Source organism: Oncorhynchus mykiss, chromosome 8 (genome assembly GCF_013265735.2).
Source record: "Oncorhynchus mykiss isolate Arlee chromosome 8, USDA_OmykA_1.1, whole genome shotgun sequence".
Classification (NCBI taxonomy): domain Eukaryota; kingdom Metazoa; phylum Chordata; class Actinopteri; order Salmoniformes; family Salmonidae; genus Oncorhynchus; species Oncorhynchus mykiss.
Window position 1 is genome coordinate 82,594,683 of NC_048572.1, and position 20,064 is coordinate 82,614,746.

Consider the following 20,064-nt stretch of genomic DNA (forward strand, 5'->3'; position numbering starts at 1 on the left):
CTCCCAGACAGATCCTTATCGGATTGTTGCAACACTTATTTTGTTACCCTCTTCTAAATTGGGCCCAAGGGGACATTGACTGTTTAAAAGCACGTGTGTGTGTGTGTGTGTGTGTGTGTGTGTGTGTGTGTGTGTGTGTGTGGTGGGGGGGCGCTCTAGAGACACTGTCTGGGAAGATCCATTCTAGAACCTTGCAGAACTTATGAATGAATATAAGAGTAGAATCATTAGAACAATAAAATAGGATAGTTATGCAAGTTAGTGAACATGAGCAGTTCTGGAGACGTGTTTGAGGATAGAGAGAGCGCGAGGAGAGCGAGAGAGAGAGAGCGAGAGAGAGCGCGAGGAGAGAGAGAGAGAGCACGAGGAGAGAGAGAGAGAGAGCGAGAGAGAGCGAGAGAGAGAGAGCGAGAGAGAGAGAGCGAGAGAGAGAGAGCGAGAGAGAGAGAGAGAGAGAGAGAGAGAGAGCGAGAGAGAGCGAGAGAGAGCGAGAGAGAGCGAGAGAGAGAGAGAGCGAGAGAGAGCGAGAGAGAGCGAGAGAGAGCGAGAGCGAGCGAGAGCGAGAGAGAGCGAGAGCGAGAGAGAGCGAGAGCGAGAGCGAGAGAGAGCGAGAGCGAGAGCGAGCGAGAGGGAGAGAGAGCGCGAGGAGAGAGAGAGTGCGCGAGGAGAGAGAACGAGAAAGAATTTGAGGAGAGAGACTGGTCTGTGGTAATGTAAGTCACTGGTCTGTAAATAGAGGAAGACAGAAAAGCAGCTGTCTGCACCGCAGCTGCCGTCTAGGCCCTACCGACACACACACACACACACACACACACACTGCTCTCAGAACAAAATGATATGTAAATGCTCCCAGCCTCACACACATTCCTAACAAGCACACAAGTGTCCTTTTATAATCTGAAAGTGTGTATATTAGGACACGAAGTCCCTCCAGACAGACTGGCAGGTATTTCACAACCAGGCCAAGGAGTCGCGCACCGAGAATCTCTGCCTTTAAATCAGAGAAGACAAAACCTCTCCAACCACCCTATCGGTCTGTGTGTGTGTGTCTCAGGGGGAAGTTCAAACACTCGTCACCCTCATTACCTCATTGTTTTAGACACCACACACACACACACTAACGAGCTGCCAGTTTAGTTATCGTCATCTTTTATAGAGATACCAGTATTGCAAAACAGTACCGTGGCAAGGAAACAAAACAGATTTAACTTCTTTAGGGAAAAAAGCCTTAATGTTGGAAAGAAACATTGTCATTCATGTATTTATTTTCCAAAATATAAAAATCCATCAAATATAAAAACACACAAATTTAAATACAGCAGGATTTTAAAGGATCAAATAGTTTGGTCTGCTTCGTGTTTTCATGCTGGTATCGTCACCGACCTATTTTAAAGCATAAGTCTTATCTCACCAACGTCTCTATTGACACTATCAACGCTGTATCATTACCAGATCGTTGCTGTACAAGTTGTTGAGAAAACAATTACGTGACTATTCCATTGTTGGAATACACGTCGAGGGGTCACAATTGGATAACCTGGTTCTTCATCTTTGGTGTGAACAAATATGACAGGCCAAGTTCAAATTTCAGTAAAAAAAAATGAAATTTAAAAAAAATACAACTTGGTCAGTTAGGCCTCCCGAATAGCACAGCGGTCGAAGGCACTGCATCGCAGTGCTGCGGCGTCACTACAGACTTGGGGTCCGAGCCATGACCGGGAGTCCCATAGGGCAACGCACAATTGGCCCAGTGTCGTCCGTGTTAGGGGGGGGGGCTTTACTTGGCTCATCGCACTCTAGCGACTCCTTGTGGCGGGCCTGGCGCCTACAGACTGACTTCGGTCATCAGGCTTCCGGGATAAGCAGGCGGGTGTTAAGAAGTGCGGATTGACGGGGCAAGTTTCAGAGGACGCATGACTTGACCTCTCCCATGCCCATTGGGGAGTTGCAGCGATGAGACAAGATAGCAAATTGGATATTGAGAAATTGGGGGGGTAAAAAAGAAAAGGTAAAATTACCAAAAAATATAAATAAATAAAAAATTGGGTCAGTTTGAGTAAGTCAAAATTTGAGACCCAAAACTAATGTTGAAGGAGGTCACTCATTCCCCAGGTGTTGTGTGAACCAGGTTTAACTAACACCCCATTGACATTACAGGGAGGAAGCAAAGGTTGGCGAGGCTACTTAGGTAAATGCGGGGCTCTACATTTTACTCGCACATGCACCAATATATTTTTGCTGTGTGACCTGGAATTTAAATTGTACGAGCACCAGTTTCCCTAGAAAAAGGATTCTAGCTTTATTACCTCAAATGTTTTAGATTGTTCACCTACATTTTTCATATTAGGCGCACAAGTTCTCCTTGTAAAAAAAAAAAGTCAGCGTTGAGCACTTGGTAAAGGGAGGAGAGGCTAGCTAGGCTACTAGGTACAGTGGCTACTAGGGATGCACATTATTAACAAATAAAAATAAAATCGGTGAACATATCGGAATCGGATGATATTAGCTAAAATGCCAACATCAGTATCGGGCCAATGTCTAGTTTAGCGCCGATGTGCAAAACCAATGTTAAAAACGTACCTATGTTATATTAGGTATGCACATTTCGTAATGATGCCACGTAAAATTTTGCGCTACATGTGCAACACAGCATTCATAACCTTGCCCACAATGTCTGCTTTGTGGATCAAGCAGTCATTTGAAAGAGTAAGAAAATTTCAGCAAGGCAACTCAAAAGGCGAAATCCATTAACATCAAGATAATGGAATTAATTGCCCTTGACAAATCAACCGTTCTCTGTCGTGAGTGATGTTGGCTTTCGCCGACTGGTCGAGCACCGGTACAAACTACCAAGTGTGCTATTTTTCAGATGTTGCCCTACCGGAGTTACACAGTAATAACATCGCTGCTATTAGCTAAACGACATACATACTATGGAATTGGGCCTTTGCTGGTCAAAAAAGATACAATAGCACTGTCAAAGCTATATAAAAAAGTCTGCAAACAAGCAAACACAGGTCACGAACGATGTGTTTACAATACAACGTCGGTAATAATGTATAATTTGTTCAACCACAACTTCTGGGGTAGCTACCTTTAGCTTTGTACTTAACTAGCACCAATACAACCACCTGAAAACAATGACCAGTAGAATCTGCAGTCATTTTCATTATTCTTAGCAATGATTTAGGAATCCTTGTGCGTACGTTTTAGCTAGGTTTCCACTTGTTCGCTTATTGAAAATGAATTGAAATTCATAAAAATAAATAGCTAGCAAGCAATTTAACCCTGTTGCCCAAAGCTAACAATATGAGCAGCCAGCTAGCTTCATCTGGCTAGTGAAGCTCGACCGGACCGGGTTGTGAAGCAAGCCACAATAAGGATTAGGCAAGTGGAATTTGCAGTCTGCCTTCAAATTAAGTGTCATTGACAGTGATGCAAATTAATACAAATAGTAGAATAATGCCATACTTTTATTTTGAAGGCTAACCGCAAAGTCCACTATTGTGGCTAATCCTTATTGTGGCTAGCATCACATACAGTTGAAGTTGGAAGTTTACATACACTTAGGTTTGAGTCATTAAAACTCTTTCAACCACTCCACAAATTTCTTGTTAACAAACTATAGTTTTGGCAAGTCGCTTAGGACATCTACTTTGTAGATATAAAAACCCAGCTAAACTGAGTTATGGATATAAAGAAGGACATTATTGAACAAAAATGACCATTTGTGATGTAACTGGGACCTTTTGGAGTGCCAACAGAAGAAGATCAAAGGGTAAGGCATTTATTATATCGCTATTTCTGACTTTCGTGGCGCACCTGCCTGGTTGAAATATGTTTTTCACGTGTTGGTATGCAGGGCGCTGTCCTCCGATAATTGCATGGTGTGCATTCGCCGTAAAGAAATCTGACACAGCGGCTGGATTAACAAGAAGTTAGGCTTTATTTTGATGTATTACACTTGTGATTTTATGAAAAGTTAAATATTTTTTAATTCTGTAGTTTGTATTTCGCTCTCTGCAATTTCACCGGATGTTGGCCAGGTGGGACACTACCGTCCCACCTGCCCATAAGAAGTTACAATAAAGTAAAGCGGTGATCCTGACTGACCTAAGACAGGGAATATTTACTATGATTACATGTCTCAGCCTCCAGTATTTATGCTGCAGTAGTTTATGTGTCGGGGGGCTAGGGTCAGTTTGTTATATCTGGAGTACTTCTCCTGTCCTATTCGGTGTCCTGTGTGAATCTAAGTGTGCGTTCTCTAATTCTCTCCTTCTCTCTTTCTCTCTCTCTCGGAGGACCTGAGCCCTAGGACCATGCCCCAGGACTACCTGACATGATGACTCCTTGCTGTCCCCAGTCCACCTGGCTGTGCTGCTGCTCCAGTTTCAACTGTTCTGCCTTATTATTATTCGACCATGCTGATCATTTATGAACATTTGAACATCTTGGCCATGTTCTGTTATAATCTCCACCCGGCACAGCCAGAAGAGGACTGGCCATCCCACATATGCTCTCTCTAATTCTCTCTTTCTTTCTCTCTCTCGGAGGACCTGAGCCCTAGGACCATGCCCCAGGAATACCTGACATGATGACTCCTTGCTGTCCCCAGTCCACCTGACTGTGCTGCTGCTCCAGTTTCAACTATTCTGCCTTATTATTATTCGACCATGCTGGTCATTTATGAACATTTGAACATCTTGGCCATGTTCTGTTATAATCTCCACCCGGCACAGCCAGAAGAGGACTGGCCACCCCACATAGCCTGGTTCCTCTCTAGGTTTCTTCCTAGGTTTTGGCCTTTCTAGGGAGTTTTTCCTAGCCACCGTGCTTCTACACCTGCATTGCTTGCTGTTTGGGGTTTTAGGCTGGGTTTCTGTACAGCACTTTGAGATATCAGCTGATGTACGAAGGGCTATATAAAATAAATTTGATTGATTGATTGGTCAGGAATTGTGAAAAACTGAGTTTAAATGTATTTGGCTAAGGTGTATGTAAACTTCTGACTTGACCTGTAGATGGGTCCGACCATCATTAATCAAATAAGAACTGTCTTATAAAATCAGGGTTATTTTAAATGAAACCTAGCTATATAGGTCACTGAAACAGATTGTGTTTTTGGGGAAGAACATTGTTTGCATCTATGAGTTAGCTTGCTTTAAAAAAAATGTAAAAAAAATTCATGACCAGCACTGTAGGTGTGCGAGACAACTTCACCAGCATCTAGGCATACGTATCAATGAATCGTTGTGACATAAGACATATGAGTGATTGATTACACTATGTGTAATAACTACGTTAAAAAAATGATGAACGCGTTAATTTTTAAAATTTTATTTCACCTTTATTTAACCAGATAGGCTAGTTGAGAACAAGGTCTCATTTACAACTGCGACCTGGCCAAGATAAAGCATAGCAGTGTGAACAGACAAATCAGTGTTACACATGGAGTAAACAATTAACAAGTCAAGAACACAGTAGAAAAAAAGAGAGTCTATATACATTGTGTGCAAAAGGCATGAGGAGGTAGGCGAATAATTCCAATTTTGCAGATTAACACTGGAGTGATTATTGATCAGATGGTCATGTACAGGTAGAGATACTGGTGTACAAAAGAGCAGAAAAGTAAATAAATATAAACAGTATGGGGATGAAGTAGGTAAATTGGGTGGGCTATTTACCGATAGACTATGTACAGCTGCAGCGATCGGTTAGCTGCTCTGATAGCAGATGTTTGAAGTTGGTGAGGGAGATAAGTCTCCAACTTCAGCGATTTTTGCAATTCGTTCCAGTCACAGGCAGCAGAGAACTGGAACGAAAGGCGGCCAAATGAGGTGTTGGCTTTAGGGATGATCAGTGAGATACACCTGCTGGAGCGCGTGCTACGGGTGGGTGTTGCCATCGTGACAAGTGAACTGAGATAAGGCGGTGCTATACCTAGCATGGACTTGTAGATGACCTGGAGCCAGTGGGTCTGGCGACGAATATGTAGCGAGGGCCAGCCGACTAGAGCATACAGGTCGCAGTGGTGGGTGGTATAAGGTGCTTTAGTAACAAAACGGATGGCACTGTGATAAACTGCATCCAGTTTGCTGAGTAGAGTATTGGAAGCTATTTTGTAGAGGACATCGCCGAAGTCGAGGATCGGTAGGATAGTCAGTTTTACTAGGGTAAGTTTGGCGGCGTGAGTGAAGGAGGCTTTGTTGCGGAATAGAAAGCCGACTCTCACTTATGTGAGGTGCAGTCATAGTCAGGTCCTGATTGATCAACAAGCTTATTTGACACGGCTCTTTTGACAAGCAAACAGAGTTCCATAGAAATCCTGGTTGGGAATGAAATGACTGCACAACGAAACAGCACATCAAGTATGTGAAAGAAATAGGTTGAGATTATGTTTTACTGATAATGGGGACATGTATAAATGCCAACAAAATATAATTTTGGTCAGTGTGGTGTGTATTTAACGTTTATTTAACTAGGCAAAGTCAGTCAAGAGCAATTCTTATTTACAATGACGGCCTACCCCGGACGACTCTGGGCCAATTGTGTGCCGCCCTATGGGACTCCCAATCACAGCCGGATGTGATACAGCCTGGATTCAAACCAGGGACTGTAGTGACACCTCTTGCAATGAGATGCAGTGCCTTAGACCGCTGCGTCCATGTGTGTGCGTTAAGAATTCTAGTGCAGTTAAATAGTTAAAAGTCTGCTAAAATGTTAAATATCAGTATCGTTTTTTGGCAAGGAAAATATTGGATATCGTATCGGCCAAAAATGTCATATCGGCGCATCACTAGTGGCTACACTAGGCACAATGGACCAATGAAGAGACGAGACCAGGGTTGTGTTCAGTAGAAATCATTGCAGCAAAACACTGAAGCAAAAACGCCAAAATTAGAATTTATTGGATAAGTTCTGGTGGCAATTGTTCCCCATTTGATACATACTGAATACAACCAAGGGCCTTGACTCCTGAACACTCCAATAGGGATATGGAAACAGCAGCCTTTATGGAAAAACACACTTCCAGTAGCCTCACAGAATCACCCCCCCCCCATCAGTGTGTTAGTTTAACCCTTACTTCTCGTCAGCCAGCCACTGTTTACACAGTGTCAATGTGCACATTGTAACCCAGTCCAAGGGTTTCCAGACACACACAAAGCTAAGCTCTCTCTCTCTCACTCTCTGAAGGCATGTTTCTCTGTCACTCCATAGGAAAGTACACGACTAAGGGCCTTGACTCCTCAACACTCCAATAAGGATATGGAAATAGCAGCCGTTGGGGAAAACAAACTTCCAGAAGTTAAGTCTCGGTCCTCACCTTCTCAAAAACCCATTGGAGGAGGTCAGAGGGAGGGGTTGAGTACGAGAGAAGTACGCAATTGAGTAGGCTTGGGCGGTATACCGTAGTATCTGGAAAAAGCCAGGGGATTGTTTTTCAATACCGTCAAAATTATTTCGTAATTGTATTTTTTATCAATTTGAATCTGTAGCTACTTTAAGTAAATACGTAGTCAACTTGAGATAGAGAACATTGCGTTCATTTCATTGGTCACATGATGTAACTTACGGTAGTCCGCATTCACCTGGTGTTTGTTTACAAGCTAACAACGACAAGAGACCGGAGCCTTGTGTCACGTACAGTAGTGCAGCATGCACCAGGTGATCCAATTACAGTTCGCAATTCACAACCACCAGATAGTTATTAGCATTATGTATTAGCTAGTTAGCTTATTAGAGCTAAGTGGTTAGCTTCTTCCAAAATCAAGCATTTGCTTGGTAACAGCAGAATCCCCTCCTGGATAAAGAACCTTGCCAGCTAGCATTAGTTTTGTGCGTGCAGAAAACTGAGTAGGGTTTGAGTTACTAGTATACATACTTTAGGTCAGAAACTGTACAAAACTTTCGCAATGCGGTCGTTAGCATTTAAGTTAGACAACACTATCAGGATTCAGGTATGTTAGCCTTTTGGTAAGTGACTTTTTGGGCTTTGAATATTAGTCCTTTTTAAATAAATACTGCAGTCAACTTGTGCACTAGGTAATAAAGCATATTGCGTTCATCATTTTGCCAGTCAGGTAATTGTTTTATTATGACGCTTTACAGGTACTAGTTTCCCAAAACAGCGGTTAAACGTTATTGGTCAAATACATGTTTAGCAGATGTTATTGCGGGTGTAGCAAAATGCTTGCGTTCCTAGCTCCAACAGTGCAGTAGTATCCAACACTACACCAATCTAAAAGTAAAAGAAGAATGTAATCAATAAATATTAGGATGAGCAATGGTCGGAGTCCGGAGTGTGTGAGAGGTACTTTTGTTCATGCATGTGGAACCCTTACAAATTAGTGGATTTGGCTATTTCAGCCACACCCGTTGCTGACGGGTGTATACATTTTTTGTTGGGCACACAGCCATGCAATCTCCATAGACAAACACTGGCAATAGAATGGCCTTACAGAAGAGCTCACTGACTTTCAAAATGTGGCACTGTCATAGGATGCTACCGTTCTAACAAGTCAGTTTGTCTAGTTTTTGCCCTGCTAGAGCTGCCCCGGTCAACTGTAAGTGCTGTTATTGTGAAGTGGAATTGTCTAGGAACAACAACATCTCAGCCACAAAGTGTTAGGCCACACAAGCTCACAGAAAGGGACCGCCGAGTGCTGAAGCGCGTAGCGTGTAATAATCGTCTCTCCTTGGTTGCAACACAGACTAGAGTTCCAAACTGCCTCTGGAAGCAACATCAGGACAATAACTTTGTCGGGAGCTTCATGAAATGGGTTTCCATGGCTGAGCAGCCGCACACAAGCCTAAGATCACCATGTGCAATGCCAAGCGTCGGCTGGAGTGGTGTAAAGCTCACCACCATTGGACTATGGAGCAGTGGAAACGCGTTCTCTAGAGTGATGAATCACACTTCACCATCTGGCAATCCGACGGAAGAATCTGGGTTTGGTGGATACCAGGAGAATGCTACCTGCCTCAATGCATAGTGCCAACTAAAGTTTGGTGGAGAAGGAATAATGGTGTGGGGCTATATTTCCATGGTTCGGGCTAGGCCCCTTAGCTCCAGTGAAGGGAAATCTTAACGCTAAAACATACAAGGACATTCTATACAATTCTATGCTTCCAACTTTGTGGCAGCAGTTTGGGGAAAGGCCCTTTCCTGTTTCAGCATGACAATGTCCCCATGCACAAACTGAGGTCCATACAGAAACGGTTTGTAGAGATTGGTGTGGAATAACTTGATTTGCCTGCACAGGTTACGTTTGGGGGATAATGCGCCCCTTCTGTGCACTAGCGGTAATAATGTAGAACCCGGGATGGCACAGGCATGAAATTAAGGTATGGAAATCTGAATACAGCTCAACCCTACAATTCAGCCTCTCCCCCCCCACCCTCTCTCGCTCTTCAACTTCCAGCAGGATGTGGAAACAGTGAGTCAGTCAGCGTGGTAGATGGTGCAGGTGGCTGGGTTGTTTCCCAAAAATCGCACCTTATTCCCTAAAGTGCACTACTTTGGACCAGGGCTCTGTGGAGCTCCCAGTCTAACGTTGTGCACTGTATAGGGAATAGGGTGCCATTTGAGGCAGTCCAGTCTGGAGGATGAATGCTAGCAGCTAGGGACTAGCCCTACAGTCTGTCCACTTCTCTCTCTCACTCACACACACAAGGGGAGGGTTAGATATTAGAAGGGAATCCCAGTGCAGGGAGACTTCTCACACACTCCTATGTCCATTCTAATGGGGGGGATAATGTCACCCTGGAGCAGACAGTCACCTGCTTCCTCTACAACAGAACCTTTACAGGAATCTGCTCTGTGCTCTTTCAGAACAGCCCAGGTTCATGTTACAGCGGACCGTGAACGTGCATGTACCACAACACACAGTGTAGTACAAATGTTGTAAAGTAGTCAACATTAAAATTCCACCAATCAGAAGACAGACAAAGATAGAAAAACAAGTTCAAACAACCAAGAAAGAGAAAAAATATATATATATACAGCACAGCCCCCCCCCCCCCCCCCAGACAGAAGACAGAACAGTCCTCCCACCCCAGGCAGAAGACAGCACAGCCCCCCCCCCCCCCAGACAGAAGACAGAACAGTCCTCCCCCCCAGGCAGAATACAGAACAGTCCTCCCCCCCTTCAGGCATAGAGGGCAAAAAATAACCTTCACCTGAAACTGTCACAGACATGAGGACCTCTGATGAGTGAGACACACAGGGATGTGTCACTAACTTCCAGTTATTTGCAGCTCATTACAGAGACATTAGGGTCACACACACCTTACGGTGTATCATGTGTTCTGCTGAAGGTGTGTATTAGTCTGCTCTGCAGTGGAGATGTGTCTGTGAGTGAGTGGCCCCCAGGTCTGTCCATCTGATAGAATTCACTGTATTTTTCCTGTATTTTTTAAAATGTATTAAGCTTTGTTTATATGAACCCCTTATAAAACAAGCCCATTTTTAACCACATTCTTGCCTGTATATGTATTTATACCTCCCGTGTGCATGCCTGCTTGCCGGGGACGAGTGGTACTAGTAGTTTGCAGATGTGGGTGGGCATTTATTTTAATTGAATATACCCCATTAAAAAAATGATTCCATTTGTCCGACAAACAGTGGCAGTCCTGTGGGCGAAAACAACTCGTCGAAGGGTCGAAGGAGAACGGCAAGAATCATGCAAGTTAACAGGCGGAACACAGACAGAGACTTGCATGGGACCAGCCTTACAGACAAATAACGGCGCAGTACAACAGTGGTGCGCAGAATTCTAACTCGGAGCGCACAACTTGTCGCACGGACGGGCTATTGCAGCAAACGACCACACCGGGTTCCACTCCTATCAGCTAAGGCGCTGCTCCAGTGGGCACGCGATCACCAACACCGGACAATTGAGGAGTGGAAAAACATTGCCTGGTTCGACAAATCCCAGTTCCTGTTGCGTCATGCTGATGGCAGAGTCAGGATTTGGCGTAAACAGCACGAGTCCATGACCACATCCTGCCTGGTGTCAACGGTACAGGCTCGGGGTGGTAATGTAATGGTGTGGGGAATGTTTTCCTGGCACACGTTAGGTCCCTTGAATTGATTCATGTTTCCATGTCCCAAAGAATTCAGGCTGTTCCGGATGCAAAAGGGGGGGGGGGGGGGGGGGGGGTGACCTGTTACTTGATGGGTGTCTCTAAAACTGGCCACTTAGTATATGTTATAGTAAGAATATAACAGAATAAAATACAAAGAATATTTTTCCCACAGAACTGGTGTCACGGGAACGTGTGGAACTGCTGTCTAATAAAAATGTATTTTGAAACAGCGCCCAAACCTATGGCTTTTTGACACACAATGCATCTCTTTGTGCTCTTTTGCACATCAGTATTTTCTACTTGCACATCCTCATCTGCACATATATCACTCCAGTGCTAAATTGTAATTAATTCGCCACTATGGGCCTATTTATTGCCTTACCTCCTTACTTCATTTCACACACTATACAGGTGAAATTTGAAAAATGAACGGATATTCAGTGAAAAATAAAAAGTCTGAAATAGATTTATTTATCAAGACGAGTCCCCACACTTTCCTTAAGCAGACCGATGGCGCTGTCCAACTCAAAATGGTGAGAGAGACAGAAGTGACATGTCTCGCAAAGTCTACAACTGGCAGGAGGATGGTTAACTGGCGCTGCCTAGCAACCATCAAGAGTTTAAGAGGGCAGCCAATTCCGCCTCAGCATTAAGGCTGTTTCATACTAAGCTGTAGGCAGAAATTTACCGAAATGATTACCAGGCCGCTAGGCGGGGGGGGGGGCTTGATACCGGCAATACCTTTCAGATAGAAAAGGTGGAGGTCAAGTTGACGAAAAAACATAGTTGTATGAAAGAGAGGAGTCTCTCAGACAAACACAGCGGACCAAGCCAAAGTGCGAGAGGGAGGGGAAGGGGGGGGGAGGAATGTGGTTTGGGCGCAAGACTAGACACCAGACGGTATTTCCGGCACACACACACACACAAATTGAAACATATGGGAGAGGCTGGGCCCCTCTCCCTCCCCCTCTTTCTGCCAGACAAACACAGCAGACAGGGAGTGCCAAATGACTGTACAGCAAGCAGTGTTGTCACACCTGCACAGCACACACACTAGAAACACACAGACACTATAAAAACACTTGGGAGTCCATAGTCTCTTGTTTAACCCATAACCTGCCAGGCTGCATTGAATTCAAACACCAGTTAAAGTCAGGGTCATCTAACTAGTCAACTCTCCCTTAGTGAGCCATCATTAAAACGACAAGGCAAAAAACTAAGCCTACGTCCCAAACTAGACCCTATTCCCTTTATATAGTACATCATTTGTTTTACCAGAGCCCTATAAAGTAATGCGCTATATAAAAGAAGAAAAAAGGGTACTATTTGTGATGTTTATTTTATTTATTTTACCTTTATTTAACCAGGCAAGTCAGTTAAGAACAAATTCTTATTTTCAATGACGGCCTGGGAACAGTGGGTTAACTGCCTGTTCAGGGGCAGAACGACAGATTTGTACCTTGTCAGCTCGGGGGTTTGAACTCACAACCTTCCGGTTACTAGTCCAACGCTCTAACCACTAGGCTACCCTACCCTGTACCCTAATAGTCCAGTTTGATTAAGTAGAGAGGTCCTGTCATGTCATAGCGATGAACCAGTCAACAGAGGAGAAACCATCTAGAGCTTTGTTTTCAGCTGGAGTCAGCTGGTCCTGTTGGCCATTTAATTTCTATGGGTCCTGTTGGCCATTTCTATGGGTCCTGCTGGCCATTTCTATGGGTCCTGCTGGCCATTTCTATGGGTCCTGCTGGCCATTTCTATGGGTCCTGCTGGCCATTTCTATGGGTCCTGCTGCTCTGCTCTCTCCCACTGTCCCTTTTAATTAATTTTTGTTATACAACGACTAAGAAAAACGTTTTTTAAAAATGTTTTAAAACTCTGCTCAGTAGAATCCTGTTTGGTTCTGGTCTTCAGTGAACAGCACTGGTGGTGATGCAACTTGGGCATTCGCCCATGTATGGGCTTGGGTTGCCGGTTACTGCACACTGCACAGTTCAGTGGTACGAATAAAGATCATAGGCTGTTTCCCCAGACAGATCGTCGGCCTAGTCCTGGACTAAGAAGGCATTCGATTAAGATTCTCCACTTAAAATTGTATTTTAAAACCCTCAACAAATCGAATGACAAATTACTTTGGAATGCTTAAAAGGTCATTTAAATAGGGGAGGGATGAACTTAATGAATCTAAACTGTCCCCCCTATCTTGCCCAGAGGTCAGAGTAAGCGAGGGAGAGTCCACTAGTCCAGTCAGTGCTCTTGCCTATTGATGGTTCTAGTGACCTCCAGCTGACCCGAAGGACAAATGATGCTCTTCCCCTGTGTGACACACACACACTGCAGTGACCCAGAGCGGGAGAGACCAGCTGGTCAGCTGTTAGCCTGTCCAACCCCGCTCTGATCTACTACACCATCTTGACTTACCCCCACATTAGTGAGTTGCCAGTGTTTCCATGTAGATGTCAGCGCTAGTGTTGTTGTGTTTCCATGTAGATGTCAGCGCTAGTGTTGTTGTGTTTCCATGTAGATGTCAGCGCTAGTGTTGTTGTGTTTCCATGTAGATGTCAGCGCTAGTGTTGTTGTGTTTCCATGTAGATGTCAGCGCTAGTGTTGTTGTGTTTCCATGTAGATGTCAGCGCTAGTGTTGTTGTGTTTCCATGTAGATGTCAGCGCTAGTGTTGTTGTGTTTCCATGTAGATGTCAGCGCTAGTGTTGTTGTGTTTCCATGTAGATGTCAGCGCTAGTGTTGTTGTGTTTCCATGTAGATGTCAGCGCTAGTGTTGTTGTGTTTCCATGTAGATGTCAGCGCTAGTGTTGTTGTGTTTCCATGTAGATGTCAGCGCTAGTGTTGTTGTGTTTCCATGTAGATGTCAGCGCTAGTGTTGTTGTGTTTCCATGTAGATGTCAGCGCTAGTGTTGTTGTGTTTCCATGTAGATGTCAGCGCTAGTGTTGTTGTGTTTCCATGTAGATGTCAGCGCTAGTGTTGTTGTGTTTCCATGTAGATGTCAGCGCTAGTGTTGTTGTGTTTCCATGTAGATGTCAGCGCTAGTGTTGTTGTGTTTCCATGTAGATGTCAGCGCTAGTGTTGTTGTGTTTCCATGTAGATGTCAGCGCTAGTGTTGTTGTGTTTCCATGTAGATGTCAGCGCTAGTGTTGTTGTGTTTCCATGTAGATGTCAGCGCTAGTGTTGTTGTGTTTCCATGTATATGTCAGCCCAAGTGTTATGTTTCCACCAGGAATGTGACACTAAAGGCTTGGGGCGAGCACAATCAACAGCAGCACATGCTACATATGTGCGTTTGACCAATATAATTAGACAGTTGCTTTGTGAGAAAGTGCTCAAGTTCAGTTAGTCCTTGTTATGTAAATTTACATTTGTCATTTAGCAGACACTCTTATCCAAAGCGATTTACAGGAGCAATTAGGGTTACATGCCATGCTCAAGAGCACAAACCGATTTTTCACCTAATCTGCTCTGGGATTTCAAACCAGCGACCTTTCGGTTACTGGCCCAACACTCTTAACCGCTAGGCTACCTGCCATGCCATCTGAAAAGTACCGAGGGCCTGAGTTCGGCCCAAGGTCAGAGCAGATCCGCCAGAGCCATGGCCCAGTGAGACACGGGTGCTAGTCCGCATACATGGAAACAGAAAAGTCTGAGTATTTTGGGTAAAACACAATAGGGTAAATCTCCAAAGAAATCTCACCATACCGGGCAGCAGGAAGAATGTCACCTGTCCCCTATGTATCGTCTTACACACAGCAAGGACTGGTTTCTCTAGACTCTACCAATGACAGACTACTTAGTGTGGTTGTACTAACACAAACATATCTGTTCAGAAACACAATAAGAAGTAATTCGTTACTTACTTTGTCGCTGGTTCGGTTGTAGTGGAACTTGTCCTTCATGTCCTCCAACAGCTGTTTTAGCTGCGGCTCCTCTGCCGTTCCCAGGTACTTCCTCCCCAGCTGCAGGTAGCACGGCCATTTGGCCGAGTCAAAGCCCCAGTGACAGGTCCTCTTGTCCGGGGACTTGTGAGAGTGCATCACAAACTTCTGCGGAGAGAAGAGCAGCTGGCATTCCACGCACTGAATACAGGGCGACTCGGGCTTGGCGTAGAATTGGGGAACGAACAGACCCTGGCATTTCCCCAGACACTGGTGCTCCACCTGGAAGCTGGCCTCCGTCTCCTTGAGGAGCTCCTGGCCGGGTAGCTTGGTGATGGGTTCGGAGGGGAGGACAGCCCCCGGGCGGAGGAGGGCGTTGCAGAGGCGTTGGGCGTCAGTTAAGGTGATGAGGCCGCAGGACGGAGCATTGAAGGGTAAAATACCCAGCACCTTGAGTATGTGGAGCTGTTCCCCGTCGCAGCGTGAGCAGTACACATAGAGCTCGTCGCACACGGAATTGATCTGCTGCAAGGAGAAGTGGCGGAGAACCGAGTTGAGCACCTGGGGGAGGCAGAGGCGTTTCTCCCCGCCGACGGCAAAGCACGAGATGGATTCTCCCTCGAGAAGGGAGTGGCTGAGTTCTGTGGAGCTGTCACTGGGCACCAGCAGGGGTATACCTCCCAGCACAGGAGGGGAGGGTAGAGGTGCCATGCCAGGGTAGGAACCAGGGCCGGGGGAGGAGGATGCTTCGTGGCCAGAGCGGGCTGAGAAGGCTGCTGGGCCCCCTAGAGAGCGCGCGCTGCTGAGAGTGAAGGCTGCCAGCGTGTGTTTCAGCCCGGGGCTCAGGTCTAAAGCTTTCGCTCCACATACCTGGAACTCCCCCTTACTGTCCATCTCTATTGATCTAGTCATGCCTGGATCCACCTCCCGGTCCTGGGTCTGCTCTTCCCCAGCCTCCCTCTTTACCTTGGGGGTCCAGGGCAGGGGGGGCAGAGGGTCCAGGTTTCGGCGTTTCAGGTTCATCTCAGCCATCAGCCTCTTCTTAATGGGCACGTCTTCTATTCTCTCACGGTACAGCTGCTTCATGTTGCCCTTGAACGAGGTCAGGTCTTTGAATGGGGTTTTCAGACTCGTCTGAGTACTGGCCATGTCAGAGTTAGAGCTACGGATGAGTCTTTCCACTACCCCCTTCACTTGGATCTATTAGTCCCCCGTTGAGTAGTCTATCTTTTCAAATGTTCCAGATCTTCTGGTGTTCAGAAAGGTACATGGTGGAGACTGCAGTGCTTCAGTTCAGATTGTTGCGTCTAAGTCTCTGTCTGCTTCCTGTAGGGGATGGGAAAGGTTCAGGCGTTAACACAAACCAAGAGAGGAAACGGGGGGGGGGGGGGGGGGGGGGGACTATATCCCCCCCCCCCCTCGTCGGTAAAGCTCTAACTATATTAAAATGTATTCCATGTGTAAAAGGAATTGTTAAAGACTCCAGCCACGCAAGTCATAGACAGTGCAAAAAAAAAAGGGTCAATGCAGATAGGCTCTCGGACTAACTCTTGACTCATCACATGCGCTGCTGCTACTGTTTATCTATCCTGTTGCCTTGTCACTTTACCCCTACCTAGATGTACATATCTACCTCAATTACCTTGTACCCTGCACATCGACTGGGTGCTGTTACCCAGTTTTTATAGCCACGTTTCTTTACTCGTGGCGTATTTAATTAATAGGCGTTTTACTTTCCTATTATTTGTATCTCTGCATTGTTGGGAAAGGACCCGTAAGTAAGCGTTTTACTGTTAGACTACACCTGTTGTTTACAAAGCATGTAACGAATAAGATTTTATTCGATAGAATTAGACTAATTTTAACTGATTATGAAATTAAAATGTTTGGGAGGGGTTGCTAAAAGAATTTGGTATATATTGGGGGCCAAAAGGCAATTAGCAATTAGCATACCCATACCTCACCACCCAAACATCTCCCCATTCAGCCCTTTTCATTGAACCCTATGGGGCAATTCACATACCATGTTTTCACCCAAAGGCAGTAAAATCACCATATCATTTCCAACAGAAAGTGCTAGTTTTGTCCAGTTAAACCAACCAGGTAGCAAGCCAACCAGCTGGTCTCTCTGGCCTTCTCTAGGTCACTAAATACTGTCACATAAAAAAAGCTCACACCTGGTGCAGCCTAGTAACACATTTTCCCTGTTAAATTACTCAGCCATTTAAATAAAAAAATTTTTAATGAAAAACTCAGTTTTTGCCATAGGCCTCATTTACAGGCTTTTTATTGCGATTTAAACATGAGCTTGTTCAAGGTGTCAGACTAGAGGACTGTTGCCATCAACTGGGTCACTGAAAATACATACCGAAAATTCTGGGGCGGGGCTTAGCGATCTCAATTGTTACGTTCCTGAAACGCAGTGTGATATTCAATGGGATGCTGAACATGGTATTTTCCCCACACCGCAGAATCTAACTGCATTTAAAGCGCATAACTCCGACTATAATAAAACGGTGTATACCTTAAAACGACCGTTGTATTAACAGTAAATACAGTGCACTGTGTTAACTACTGTAATCCAACATTAGGAAAATATATCTACAGCATTTCAGTGGAAACCTTCAACATTCGGCGACAACATGACAAGCAGCCTCCCATATAACTAGCTACAATCACATTGTGCTTGTGTGACAAATATACTCAATTAAAAAAAAAGGGTGACTGTCAAAGACAAACATATAGGGCAAAAATATATAAATACTGCATTTAGGCAGTCGGATGTCTTTAACTGCGCATAGTCAGTAGCCGTGTGCGGACGACAGTACAGCATTCTACCAGCAGCACCACTGACTGACATCCATGCAGTAACTACAGTGTACAGATCTTTCCACCAAAGGAAGCAACTATCCGGGTACAAAACGCGGGACTGCAGACCAGGTGGTCGTAGTTATTGTTAAAAATCCCATTCCCATAATTAAATGCAATAATACCGAATGCTTCACCAATGCAATGGAGAACAGGTTCACGCGTTGACTTCCAACCCAAACTGATGTTTCCACGCAACACAAATAATATAGTTGTTTAGTTATTTTAACAGGGTTGTTCATATTAATATTTAAAAGACGTCAATTTTCTCCTTAAAAATATATAAAAAATAAAATAAAATAAAATGGACGTTGAGAGTCGAGGGTCCCTTACCCTGTTTTTTCTCCTTGGTAGCTAACAAGGACAACGCGCACAGCTCCATTCATATTAATTTCCTCTCCAAACTCCCTTTCTCTCCCTCTCCCCCTCGTCTACAAACTCTACTTCCCCTCCTCTGGCTCGCCACGGTCATGGCACTGGTATGCAGACAGCACTGATAATGACATTCACTGGCCAGGCTGCTGTCTAACACCCGACCTACAATTAATTACAAACTAACGTTAACGTCGATTGCTATAGCTGAACAACATTCCGGTTTTAGTTAACGTTAGCGACACATTTAGCCAACACGTCTGAATACAACAACAAAACAAATATACTAGCAATGTAAAGCCAAGGCTGGGGTGTATTTTACACCAAAGAAACACGACAAAATAAGTATTTCGGAATATAAAACTGATACAATTGCGAATACTGTGGGTTAATTAAATGTTGAGGGGGGGGGGTGTAATTACGGCAACATATGAGGACTGCGTAAGAGAAAACACCAAAGCCAACTCGATAAGCGAAAATCAATGTTAATTCGAGTTAACTACAAAAAAATATGTTGAAGCCAGTTGGGCAAACGGGGACTGGAGTTAGCTTAGCATGGCCCCTGACAACACACCCAACCGCAACGCTGTGTGAAGCCAAAGCCAGCTAGCCGAGGCTAACCTTTACTAGCGACCGCTTTGGTTAAAGCCTCAAGTCATGGCTCCATGTCGGGTGAAAAAACGTCAAATAAACAAAAATGAAAACGTGATAAATTACATATTTACATCAAGCGAATAACAACATACAGAAACCAGTTTTAAAAGACTTGCCTGAATGAGGTCGTTTCGGCTTCTCTTCATTCGGTTCTACCGACCATCAACAAGCTACCTCTAGAAACCGCTACCGCTAGGAGACATACAACGTCACAACACTACCTAACGATGATGAGACGTCACCCAGACTCGAATTGGGCATTTCACGGAAACTGTGCGGGGGTGTCTGTCTGCCTGTCTGTCTCGCAGTCTGTCTGGCAGTCTGGCTTGTTTTGTGTAGCACATCTGCAGTACTGAGTGACTGAGAGGGAGAAAGAGAAAGAGAGAGAGAAAAAGAAAAAGAGAGAGAAAGAGTGAGAAAAAGAGAGAGAGAGAAAAAGAGAGAGAGAGAGAAAAAGAGAGAGAGAGAAAGCGAGAAAGAGAGAGAAAAAGAGAGAGAGAGAGCCTCACCGACCATATAAACCCAGCCATATAACGATTTGTTTGGATTCCCATTCGTTCTGTTCTTGATGTCCTTGAGTCTAGTATATTTAGGTTACATATTAACTAAGGTTTATACTCTGTAAATGGCCCACTATTAAGAATATGTTCTATTTAAAACAATTATCTTATTATTAAATGATTGAAAACAATTATCAACATACACAGGCATATCTATACTATACCACATTTGATTTAGAATATATCTATTTGGTTCATATTGTTTTGGTTTATTTGTTATGTTTTAACACTTTGTTGATCTTTTTCCCAGTAACATCATGTCCTGGGGTGACATTAGTTTGGCAGCTGATCACACCAAACAACACAATGAATTTGGGCTTTCAGTCAAGTTTGTAAACATACGAAAGAAACATATGAAAGGTTGTTTGAGGATAAGAGATAAAATACAAACACATCAAATCAAATCCATTTACCAAGCTGAGATCATTTTGTGACTTTTTAGGAAATTATGTTTACCTGCAATGGCAATAAGTCATACCTTAGACCTGGCGCCAGTTAAAAGTCATAGCTGTGTGATTCACTAGCTGGTGCCTGTGATGAGAGAGAGGCGTAAAAGAGGTGGATTGCTCACTGTGTTAATGAATGTGGAGTTTGGCTGAAATGTGTGACTTGTCTGGATTGATTGGACTCAGA

The 20,064-nt window shown here is 44.5% G+C and overlaps 1 protein-coding gene across 4 annotated transcripts in view; it reads right to left on the reverse strand.

The window, feature by feature from the left end:
- LOC110530777 (ski-like protein) overlaps window positions 1-19,240 on the reverse strand; it is a 42,713-nt gene extending 23,473 nt beyond the window's left edge. Inside the window, exons 1-2 of one of the 4 annotated variants that reach the window (XM_036986522.1) lie at window positions 18,988-19,240; window positions 14,960-16,303 (exon numbers count right to left, since the gene is read on the reverse strand). In XM_036986522.1, coding sequence (XP_036842417.1) covers window positions 14,960-16,126 — 1,167 coding nt within the window. In that variant the 5' untranslated portion in view covers window positions 16,127-16,303; window positions 18,988-19,240. Of the gene's footprint in view, window positions 1-14,959; window positions 16,304-18,178; window positions 18,292-18,987 lie in introns of those variants that run through there. The other 3 variants (XM_036986519.1, XM_036986523.1, XM_036986521.1) reach the window with 3 other exon arrangements.
- Window positions 19,241-20,064: the final 824 nt, after the last annotated feature.